This window comes from Centroberyx gerrardi, chromosome 10 (assembly GCF_048128805.1).
Source record: "Centroberyx gerrardi isolate f3 chromosome 10, fCenGer3.hap1.cur.20231027, whole genome shotgun sequence".
Taxonomy (NCBI): Eukaryota; Metazoa; Chordata; class Actinopteri; order Beryciformes; family Berycidae; genus Centroberyx; species Centroberyx gerrardi.
The window spans coordinates 5,240,467-5,251,874 of record NC_136006.1 but is presented as its reverse complement, the minus strand read 5'-3'; the positions used below and the strand labels follow the sequence as shown (position 1 = coordinate 5,251,874).

The 11,408-nt window shown below is 40.7% G+C and overlaps 1 protein-coding gene across 1 annotated transcript in view; it reads left to right on the top strand.

The window, feature by feature from the left end:
• Positions 1 to 701: 701 nt before the first annotated feature.
• parp4 (poly (ADP-ribose) polymerase family, member 4) overlaps positions 702 to 11,408 on the top strand; it is a 35,159-nt gene continuing 24,452 nt past the window's right edge. Inside the window, exons 1-12 of the mRNA XM_078286097.1 lie at positions 702 to 839; positions 1,532 to 1,664; positions 2,517 to 2,757; positions 4,194 to 4,320; positions 5,242 to 5,320; positions 5,892 to 5,996; positions 6,879 to 7,037; positions 7,890 to 8,027; positions 8,560 to 8,727; positions 9,944 to 10,095; positions 10,232 to 10,363; positions 11,166 to 11,264. Coding sequence (XP_078142223.1) covers positions 1,539 to 1,664; positions 2,517 to 2,757; positions 4,194 to 4,320; positions 5,242 to 5,320; positions 5,892 to 5,996; positions 6,879 to 7,037; positions 7,890 to 8,027; positions 8,560 to 8,727; positions 9,944 to 10,095; positions 10,232 to 10,363; positions 11,166 to 11,264 — 1,526 coding nt within the window. The 5' untranslated portion in view covers positions 702 to 839; positions 1,532 to 1,538. The remainder of the gene's footprint in view (positions 840 to 1,531; positions 1,665 to 2,516; positions 2,758 to 4,193; positions 4,321 to 5,241; positions 5,321 to 5,891; positions 5,997 to 6,878; positions 7,038 to 7,889; positions 8,028 to 8,559; positions 8,728 to 9,943; positions 10,096 to 10,231; positions 10,364 to 11,165; positions 11,265 to 11,408) is intronic.

The following is an 11,408-nucleotide window of genomic DNA, read 5'->3' as shown; positions in this document are numbered from 1 at the left end:
TGTCACATTTCTTTTTTTCAGTCATACCTGCCATTGAAACCAGTAAATAAAAATTTTACAGTGTGAAAAAGACTTGAGACTATTGTATGTGTTTCGAATGTGTGTCTTAGATACTTTATTTTACAAATGTCACAGTGTTAGTCTGGCTGACTTTCATTTAAACAGCTTGGACCTAAATGTTAGTGTGTAGTGAAAGTACAGGTCTGTAGGAGTGTTTTGACATAGAGCGTGTGCACCTACAAATAAAGTTAAACTGTACAGTGTCCAATTTAGTCTGAAAATGTCACATTATTACAGTGTGGCTGACTTTGAGGGCCTGTCATGACTTTTCTTAAACAGCTTGGACCTAAATGTTAGTTTGTAGTGAAAGTACAGGTCTGTAGGAGTGTTTTGACATATAACTTGTGTACATACAATGAAAGGTGACCTGTGTAGTGTTTAATCTGTGTAGCCTATGTAGTCCAAAACTGCCAAATCTCTGTTTAAATGTAGAGGGGAACCTTCAACCAAATGATTACAACAATTCTTATCATGGAAAAACATTGTACAGATTGTATAGTTGCATTTTGTTGCAAAAAGACGTTTTTTTAGTCAGCATTTGAGTGTTGTGGATTTCTAGAAATTACGCTCTTATTCTGAAAAAAATCGCACCGGAAGTCTTATTCTTATTTCAGCTGGCGGAACAGCCTGCTGACTTGACGCTGCCCCAGATAACAGCATAACAACATGAAGTAGGATTGTATGGTTTTTGCAGTGTGACATATTTCGGCTGGTGCCAGAAGCCGCCCACACTTCCTGACAGCAACCACCGCAGTATCGACTTGGAGCTCTACAGTGAAGTGAGCTTTATTTTCTTTATTTTACATTATGGCTTCCAATCTGTGTATCCTTGTCAGAATAGCACTCTTTTATTGTCGTTTGCCCAAGTGCAACACTAAGACATTTTATTCACTGGAAACAAATACATGTGTTATTAGCCATGATTTATTTTTCATCTAACTTTCTTCTATTTTGTTTTATTTCCTCTAGGCGTTGCTACACTGTACAAAATGTCCATGTGAATAAGTCGCCTAACATTGTATTCAGTCTTACAATCTTGCTATTTCGTAAAGTGTTAAAAAAAAAAATCTCCCAGTTGTGAGGTAATTACACCCGTTTGCAATTCGGCTTAATTAACTTGTTTCTAGAATTTTCTTTATTCAAGTGATATTATAATGAAACAAGATGAGTGCTCTGATCTGCATGTTTCAAGATGATGTGACAGTTTTTTTTATTATCCTTTCAACAAGTGAAACTGCATTGGAAAACTATAGTGAAAATACCTCACCATTGGAAGAAATTATCAGTTACTTCAAGAAAAGTCAGATTGTAAGACAGTACAAAGTCATTTAACTTGTTGACCTGTTAGGATTGACACTTTTTGCAGTGTAGGTTTAGGAATAACCTGTTTCCGCATTGCTTTACCAGTAATCTGCACTGTGTGTGTGTGTGTGTGTGTGTGTGTGTGTGTGTGTGTGTGTGTGTGTTGTAGGTAGGCTATGGCTCTATTTGAAAACTGCTCTGTGCTTTTGGAGCTGAAGACTTTGCCCTTTAAGGAGAAGAAGAGGCTGAAGTTGGCAGTAACAGAGAATGGAGGCAACATTTCCTATGTGGTGAATAAGCAGGTCAGATGCTGTGACAGTCGGCCTGTTTCTCCTGTTTACAGGTTACTTCCTACCACCAGGGTTAGACCGATATAACTCTGCTGGCAGATACATCAGGCCGATATTTTTTTTAACATTTTTTTTATTTAACTAGGTAAAGTCTCATTGAGATGTAAAATCTCTTCTGCAAGAGAGGCCTGGCCAAGACAGCAGCAATTACACAAACATAAAGTTACAGATAACACAACAAAGAAAATAACTTACAAAAATAGAAACATAAAACTGTATCATGTCAAATACAAATTAAAATCAAGTGCAATAAAATTTGGATTTGGGGGTAAAAGGACATAGTCACAGCTCCCTGTTGACTGTGTTCACCAAGCGGAATCAAATTTTCCAAACAGCAGAAGAGTGCAGGCTAGCTGCCAGTATTACGTACTATGTCAGTGGCCTTAAACTGGATATCGGCCAGTCAGTGTCGTCCACCTCCGATTTGATGCAGTTTGTTCGATTGTACAGTTCATCAACACTGGTTGTCTATGGCAACAGTTCTCAACCTGGGGGCCGCAAAACAATTTTGGAGGGTTGCGAGATGATTTGTGGGATAGGGAAAAACATATACTATATTTATACTGTATATTCTATTATTTATACTATATTATACTGTAAAAATGCATTATCTTGTCTATTTTTTCTGATTTTTCTTTTGTGTGAAATACAAAATAGTTTTCCTCTGATAATTAAATGAAACTGTGGTTCTTTGGCTCCGCCCACTGAAGTTTAACTCAACCAATGAGATTATTCGTGCCTCTTAGAAACGCTCGTATCACTAAACCTCCAGTCTGCTGTGCGCTCTGTGCCGTCCTCCCACAGTGCTCTCTGATCGTGACGGGCGACGTGTCCAGTCTGAGCTCCAACAGGCTGCGCAGCATCCAGAAGCACCAGACCCCGGTGGTGGGACTGGACTACGTTTACCGCTGTCTGGAGAGAGGAGTGCTGCTGCCTGCCGACCAGTACAAGCTGGACACTTCTCCTTCTGCCTCTGCTTCTCTTCCTCTTCCTCCTCCTCCTCTCTCTCTCTCCGCACCGAGGCCAAGTCCACTCTCACAGCAAGGTAGTCTTATCCTGAAAATTCACTTTGAGAGGGAGTGAGGGTGAAAATTTGGATTCAGTTGTTATAGTGATTTATATGCTTGTATAAAATGTACTTTTTCACATTTTAGGTGTCTGAAGTTATAATCTGCGGCATTTTCATATGAATAAATATCCGTTTTGCTACTGATGGCTGATTGAGCACAACAGAGATTCAACCTGTACCTAGTTTATGAAAACCTCACATTTCCTGGGAAAGATCCCACTGGCACACAGGAAGTGATGCGTTTTCCATTTCCTGTTTGTTTGGATTAAACAGAAGAAGAAGAACTGGGTAGTTAGCATGAGCAGTGATAGCCACCATGACTGAACAGATAAAGAAAAGAGAAACTCAAACTGCATCAACAGAAAATCCAAGCTCCGCCCACACTGTTTGATTGACAGGTGATCTGTGGGAAGAGCAGTGCAGAAACACCACAGTGATGAGCGCTTAGAGCCTAAGATTGAGACAATTGATTACTACTTTAAGATAAGATGAAACTTTATTGATCCCCGTGGGGAAATACTAACAAATAGGATTCAGCAAGGAACGCACAAATTGACTGTAAAATAAGCAATAGAAACAGTAAAAATGATAAAAACAAAGTAGAATATAAACAATTGTGGTGTATAACCTTAGTGGACTGCATGGTGAAAGAGTATGGATTACTTGCATGCCTGGATTTACTTTTGTTACTTAACAGTTTAGCTGGTGTGCTTATCCAGAACAATTTGCAAGGAGTGCAGTAGTAGAATCCATTTCAATTTCTATTATATATTACAAACAATACGAATTAAAGCACTGCAAGGGTCAAGGCCACAGCGAGATGATGCAACAAGCTAATGGCATTTTATCTATCTAAGTTTTTAGTATTAGTATTTAAAATGAGTCAAAATTAATATGTGCAACGTGGGTTTATCCACTGATTGTGCATTCAAAGACTTGGGAGTGTTAGTAATTATGAATGATTACACATGTTGTGTGCGTATCCTCAGCCATGACTACAGAAGGCAGAGGATCTATCAGGACTCCACCCAGTTCCAGCACAGTGACGGATGATTCCTCTCAGTCAGTGTTCTCATTTGCGTGTACCACAGATCTGAGTCATGAGTTCGTTGTTGTCTTACAGGCAAGACGCTGGTACAGCTACTGCCCTCTGTCTCTGTCCTCGGTGTGTTGATGTACGGACATATTGACTGAAAATCCAGTTTTAACTCAGTGAGCCGGTTTAAACGGACAGGAATGTTTAGGTCAGATAGTGTCTGTTTGCTCATCGGGTGTGTACAGATTTGCACATTTTGATTTTTGTTTTAGAACAATTAAACCTTTGGCAGGGGCGTGTCATGAACATGTGACGCGAGGTTGGGTGTGTTGCTAATGTGTGTGTGTGTGTGTGTGCACTGTTCTGTGTCTTTTAGTGTCTAAGGTGCCAACAAGCAAACTAGTTGCTGAGAAGTCCAAAGAGCAGAAGAGTCTCGACGCTGGCAGCCTGACAGAGGAGGCGGGGAGTCGGGAGAAGACCGGAAACTTCCTGGAAAAGTTCAGGTGTGGATCGCCTCCTGCAGCTGTCAATCACTGCTGAGCAACAGCATTATATTAACAGGGGAGATGGAATATGACACATTATATACATTATATAAGTACAAATTATTAAAGGTACTATGTGTAGCATTTTTAAACCTCAATATATCATTGTCAAATTAATTGTGATACCTTGGTATAACTGCTATCAACAAATGAGACGGTGGTCAAGATGATCATTAGTCTCCATTTCACATCAGTGGTATTGTTAGTGCCAGAGGTTCTCAAAATGAAGACCACATTTCCCATAATCCCTGTTTCTTTTACTGATCCAAAGAGGACGTTGCTACTTACCTGGATTTGATCGTTTTCCCTTTTTTTCGTCTTCCCTTCCGTTTTACCCCATTCTCTGCTTCTTCAGTCAAAGGTTTTGTCTTTCGTTTTACTGAAAAGGATAAACATCTGCGTACTGATTTTTCCATTGGCCTTTCACTCGTTCCACCATCTGCCGGTACGAGAAGCTCTGAAAGCTTTTAGTTTCATTTGTGCTGCAAGAACGGCGCCCTCTTCCTGCTTTGTGCTGTAAAGCAGTATCCCCATATGTCCTCTGGCAGACTTCCTGCAAAATCCAACCTGGTGGCAGACACTGTAAAAGTACACAGTTTAAGGTAGATTTGTAGTACTGAACGAGAATAGTTTATTCATGCACAGCTGTCACATGGCGATAGCTGCAATTGGGAAAAATGTCCTGTTCAATAAAGTAGTTTCTTAGCTTCCAAATAATACACAATTAAAGAAAACATAATGTGACATTTCAGTCATGATTTTCAGTCATCGGACCTTTGGATGACTAACAGTTTCTATCATGTCTTGTATTACATTTTGTAGATTTTGGAAGTTTTATTGATCTTTGCCTTTCTGTTGTCAAATGTTGCCTATTCACAGAATATATACTGAAAATGACAATGATCTTCCGACGTATCCGGACAATTTTCAAGTGGCCAAGTACTCCATCTTTGAAAAGGTAAAACTTTACTTAGCTCTGATTTCCTCTGCTAATTGCCCCCCTGTAGCGTAATCTGCTGTAATTCTCTGTTGAGTTTTCTAGTGGATATTGTTGCTGTCCTTCAGAAAATATGGTTGTCTGGTTTCCATTGATGCCCATGATGTGGATGTTTTTTTATATATTTTTATAAAATTTGGCTTTGCCCTAAAAATATTAATATTGGTACTACTATTACTACTACTACTTATACCACTACTACTACTACTACTACTATTACTATTACTATTATTACTACTTCTACTTATACTACTACTACTACTACTACTACTACTGCTACTACTATTACTATTATTATTACTTCTTCTTCTTCTACTACTACTACTGCTACTACTATTACTATTACTATTATTATTACTTCTTCTTCTTCTACTACGACTACTGCTACTACTATTACTACTTCTACTACTAATACTAATACTACTACTACTGCTACTAATACTACAACTACTGCTACTAATTCTGCTACTACTACTACTACTAATAATAATAATAATGATATATGTTTGTGTATTTCCATGTGTGTGTCCAGGTTAACAGCAGTACCTGGTCTGTGCTGGAGCTGCAGAGTGTCAGAGGAGAGAGCGGGCAGCAGTACTGTGTGGTCAGGTACTGGAAGGACAACATAGCAGCCAAGGTGAGGGGTCTGTGGTATACTGCTGACTGTAGTGTATGTCACATCACATACCTTATTGTTTTTTTAAACATGAGTTTTGTGAGCTACCTCTTCAAATGGGTATATAATCAGTATTGTATAATCAGTATTGTATAATCAGTATTGCACTGAAGCGGAATAGTTTTTGCAAATAATATAAGAAGCCTTCATCATCACCCTGATGAAGGCTTCTTATATTATTTGCAAAAACGATTTGACCCACTTCTGTTCAGAAACTCACTGAACTGGAATGAGCATCCCTACCATATCAAATAGAAATTCAAGTTCAGGATTTTATTGTCCACAATATACAATTTTATTTTTCTGCAAGGCATAAAACATAATACACCCTGACAATAAAGAAAACATACAGAAATGACCTTGGATGACTATGGATGTGGGAGCGTGTGGTGGAGGCTGGCCAGGTTTCCAGTTTACAGCATGAGGGAAAAACTGCCAGCCTGTTGCTCTAGTCAGCGGCGTGTTCTCGCTCAGAGAAACAATCGAACAAATCAGCGCCTTTTATGGGCATGTCTAAAGTTTGAACCGTACCTCCAAAGGATTTTCATTGGCATTTCGGCAGAATATTATTTGTTGAAATCACCCCCTTAACCAACAAATTGTCTTTGCGAAGACGATATTTTTGTCAAAAACGACCGACAATCTTGATGAAGTAATGTCAGAGCGGCCGGATACATCAGTCACTAGTGATTGGTTCGGGGAAAATCACCCCCCTCCCCCACAGGGAAAATGGCTAACAAAGAGGCAACCTCAGGCTGAATAATGGAGTGGGAACAAATGGCCATTCAGTCTGAATATCAGGCTAAAAAACTACTGATGTACCTCCTGTCCTCGTCCTGACAGTCAGCGGCTGTGAGGGACCAGCTGGTGTTCGTCTCCTCCTCTGAGGAGGCTGTGGAGGTCTACCAGGCCCTGAGGGAGCAGCTGCAGGCCGCAGGACTCCAGCTGAGGAACAACCTCCCTCCACAGGCCCGGGACCTGGGCTCCGTCCCGCTCAGGCAGGTCAGTCACACACTTCTTACAATACATAAAGCTGTCAGAGTTTCTCAGCCTTTTCCAGAGCGACTTCCAGTGAGCGCAACAGCAGAATAAGCTTCACTTCCTAGATCATCAACATTACAACCGGTGTTTTTGCATGTTTACTACAATTCAAGTATACGTGACATGACTACTGACCATTTTCTAAAGCATATCATACTTGTTGAGATGTTTGAATGTGTTTTTCCTCCCTTCCAGGCAGCCATTCATTTCCATTAATTTCAGTACAGTAGGAAAATCAATTTGCAGAGACTTGAAACTTGCTTGAGATAAGTAATCCATCACAGTGAACATCCTGTCTGGGTTTATTTAGGTCAAAGTTACTTTATCGTTGCGTGGCACCATTCCACTCTGTTGCACTCAGAAACCCACACAACAGAATGTATGTCTCCGCCAGAAAATAGTCCCTGAACAAAAGATTGTTTTACAAACTAAATTCAAACATCCATGACATCTAGACCTGGGCATAAATATTAGCTGGAGCAGCAGAGAGTTTTAAAGAAGGTTTATCATTTAAAAATGTAAAAAAAAAAATAGGGAAATCGAGTAAATGTTCAGAAATCTGGTAGAAGTATGGTATGCTTTGAAAATGGTCAGTAGTAATGTAAAGTATGTGTGGGATGAAATGAGTATGAAGTATGAAATGGGATAAAACAACAGTATGGTCCTAATGGTAGAATTTTTGTTGATATGAAAACTAAAACCTAATCTTGACCTAAATTTGACCTTTAAAACAAACAAAACATAGTCACTGCTTGTAGGGCAGAATGCAGTGGTCGGATCAGTTGATTGGCACATGCTCTGTGTGATTGACAGCTGCTGCTGGAGGAGGAGCTGAACACAGGAAGTCTGTCACAGGAAGTGGGCGTGTTCGTGGAGCTGCTGTGGACCGAAGCGCTTGGTTGCCTTGGCAACATCCTCAGAGTTTCGATCACCAGTCTGAGCCTCAACGATGTAAGGCCGGGTCTTCCTCTCTGGACTGTAATGTTAAAATCTCTTTCTGTCCATGCATTCTCTTTTGAAAGGGCTACTGACTGACTTGATTTGGCCAGCAGCATCAGCTGTCACATCGGCTTATTTTTATTTTTTATTTTAATATATTTTTATTTAAGGAGACTTGCATGAAAAAAAGTATACCGTCCCTCTGCTAACCCTCCCAACTCTCCACCCTCCACCCATCTCTTTTGTTTTTTACTGCAGCCGGGAGGAGGGGGGGGGTAATATTCAGAGAAAAAACTAGAATTTCTGAGATTAAAGTCAGAAATTTACGAGAAAAAAAAAACTCAGAATACTTATAAATTGTGAGGGTTTTTTCTCACAAATTTCTGACTTTAATCTCAGAAATTCACTGTTTTTTCTCTGAATATTACCCCCCAGCTGCAGTTAAAAAAAAATACATTTAATTTTACGGTAGTGAAGTAGCATCAAAAGTTTGGTTATTGCGACAGCGCTAATAAAGCTGTAAACCTCTCGCTCTGCCTGGCAGGTGAGCAGGGCCGAGGGCTTGTTGCTTCAGGCTCAGAAGAAGCTGAGGGGGGCGAGTCCCGCTGAGGCGGCGGCGCTCCTGGACGAGGTTTACACCCTGCTGCCGCACAGAGAGCCCCGCCCCCCCGCCACCGCCAAGCTCGTCTCTCAGAAACTGGACCTCTGTCAGGTAAACACACAGATGGACACACACACACACACACACACATGCACACACAGAGACATGCATACACCAACATGCACACGCATGCATGTACTGAGCAGCTCACTCAGAGAGATACACAAATGGAAACACAAGTATCCAAACCCATGTTTTGTAAGGTCTTTCATGCACACACACACACACACACACACACAGCATTATACACACGCACCTAGGGCTGGTCGATGTACACAAAATTGATATCACGATAATCATCAAGATATCAATATGTAATCGATGTATTGATATGTAACATGCAAAATCACATATAAATAATAAAATTAAATAATCAAATTGATGTTCATCACATTGAACTGCATGCTAATATACTGTATAAGTATGATAAATTGTGATTTTCTGGAATAATTGTAGTGTAATTTTCAAATGATATTCCCTAATTTGTCTCATCTTTGTCTCTGTCTCATTTTGTGAGAGACTAATTAGTATTTGCTTTTAATCTTTCATTTGGACAACAGAATTGTGTTTCACGATAACTTGACATCATAATTTCATCAGTATATGATTCTATTGAAAGACGATAAATGCTACACACACACACATACACACACACACACACACACACACACATTTAAAATATTTATTTATGTCCACAAAAATTACAAGCATACAAAGGACATAAACACTATTAATGCAATCAGATATTAGGAGTCAGTCAGTTACATAAGTGCCTAATTGGCAGCCACATTGTTGCTACATACAGGATGAAAACAGTGGCAGGTCGAGGAATAATACACAGAGTCCATTTCAAGGGTATAAAAAGCAACGTCTTCTCCATATTGAGCGGCTACCAATGACAGCAGATACTGAACAATACCTCGCTAACTGCTTGGCCCTTCTCTTAGGGAGACCAGCCATTTGAAGGCCCCTCACAACTAGCTTGTGCACATGACCCAGGCTGCCAAATATGAAAACTAAAAGTTTACACTTGTAGCCCAGCTGTGAAATGGTCTGCTCCAGCTGTTGATATTTCAGCATCTTAGTTAGAAAGGCTTCCTCTAGGCTGTAGTCAAAAGTACAGCCGACCTCTAGAACACACACACACACACACACACACACAGAAACACTATTCTGAAGCCGTTTATTAGCCCACATTAGTAAACCCAAGTCACCAAAGGTCTGTGGGCATTTCCAGACTAACATACGATCATTTCTTTGTATCAAGTTGATCCGAGATGTTCTGAACGTGAGTGAGGTGACTTTGAGAAGCCCCGCCCCTTCCTGTCTGGGGAAGTACCGCGCTCTGAGGTGCAGCATTGAAGCGGTTCCCCCCGGTGGCCCCGAGTTTCAGACCGTGACCCGTCTGCTACAGGACAGGTAGTGTCACAAATGTGTGTAGTGACGTCCTGCAGGCCTGTGTGGATTTCTAAATGTGTGTTTTTCAGGTGTGCGTTACATCTCGCTGTGTGTGTGTGTGTGTGTGTGTGTGTGTGTCTCCCTCTCCGCCCTGCAGGAAGGTGCAGGTCCGACAGGTGCTGCGTGTCAGCAGAGGGGTGGAGCTTCAGATGTTCAAGAACGAGCTCGGCAACATTAAGCCCCTCCTCCACTCCTCCAGTCCCAGCAGCTTCGTGGGGATCCTGTCTCGGTGAGATCACACACACACACACACACACACACACACATACACCTACACACACAACCAGTGCAATTTATTGACAAGAGGTGACTGGTATATGAGTGTGATATAAGATATAACGCATGCATACTCATACAATGATTGAAATTTTACAAGCCCGCGAGCCTTTGGACAGCAGTAACAAATCTTCACAGATTTTTATTGGGAGCAATTTTTTAAAGCTGCTCTATGAAAGATTTTTCTGTAAAAATACGTGCATCTTATCAGCCTAAATCACAAAGTGGGGCTGCAGCAGAGAAGAGCGTCCCATCCCCACTAATTCAGACCCCGTAGATTTGCCCTATTTGCCCAAATTAAATTCTAGTGTCAGGTCATGAATCAAAGCTTGAGAGTGAAATCCAAACTGTCTCCTAACCTGTTGATGCTGTGAGACGTTTACTGACCTCACTGCACAGGATTTCTGGGTATTGAAGTTCAAATTTTTCAAGCAGTTACCTCCTGCTGCCGTTTTGGTCCGCCAAAGTTGCCTCATGCAGCTTTAAAGTCCACTTCTCTAATCTTTAGGCTTATGTGTCCAACCAAAAATATTGATACTTTAACATTAGTCAATACATCAAAATGTGGCAGAATAAGAAATAAATAATAGAAATTATATGCCCTTCCCCCATATACAAGATATACAAGATGTTACACAAATCCATATCCACCTGCATCTTTGACATATACTGCACATTTTGATTGTCCTTGACATTGGATGATGAAGAAATGAGATTTTACGCGCTGTTTTCTCTCTCTGTCTCTCGCTCTCTAGCGGTCTGCTCCTGCCCCGTATGGGAGTGGAGCATCATGGGATTGAGAGAACAGACATCGGTAACCTGGGCAGCGGAATCTACTTTAGCGATGCCATGAGGTCAGTAGAAAAGAAGAGATTGAAGAGGTTTAGATTACATGTAGATTACATTTGGAACACAAGTTACTTTTTGATTACATTGATACGAGTAACTAAACCTCAAACCCAAATCTGTAAAGCTATTGGCTAATCTTTGGTGCCAGG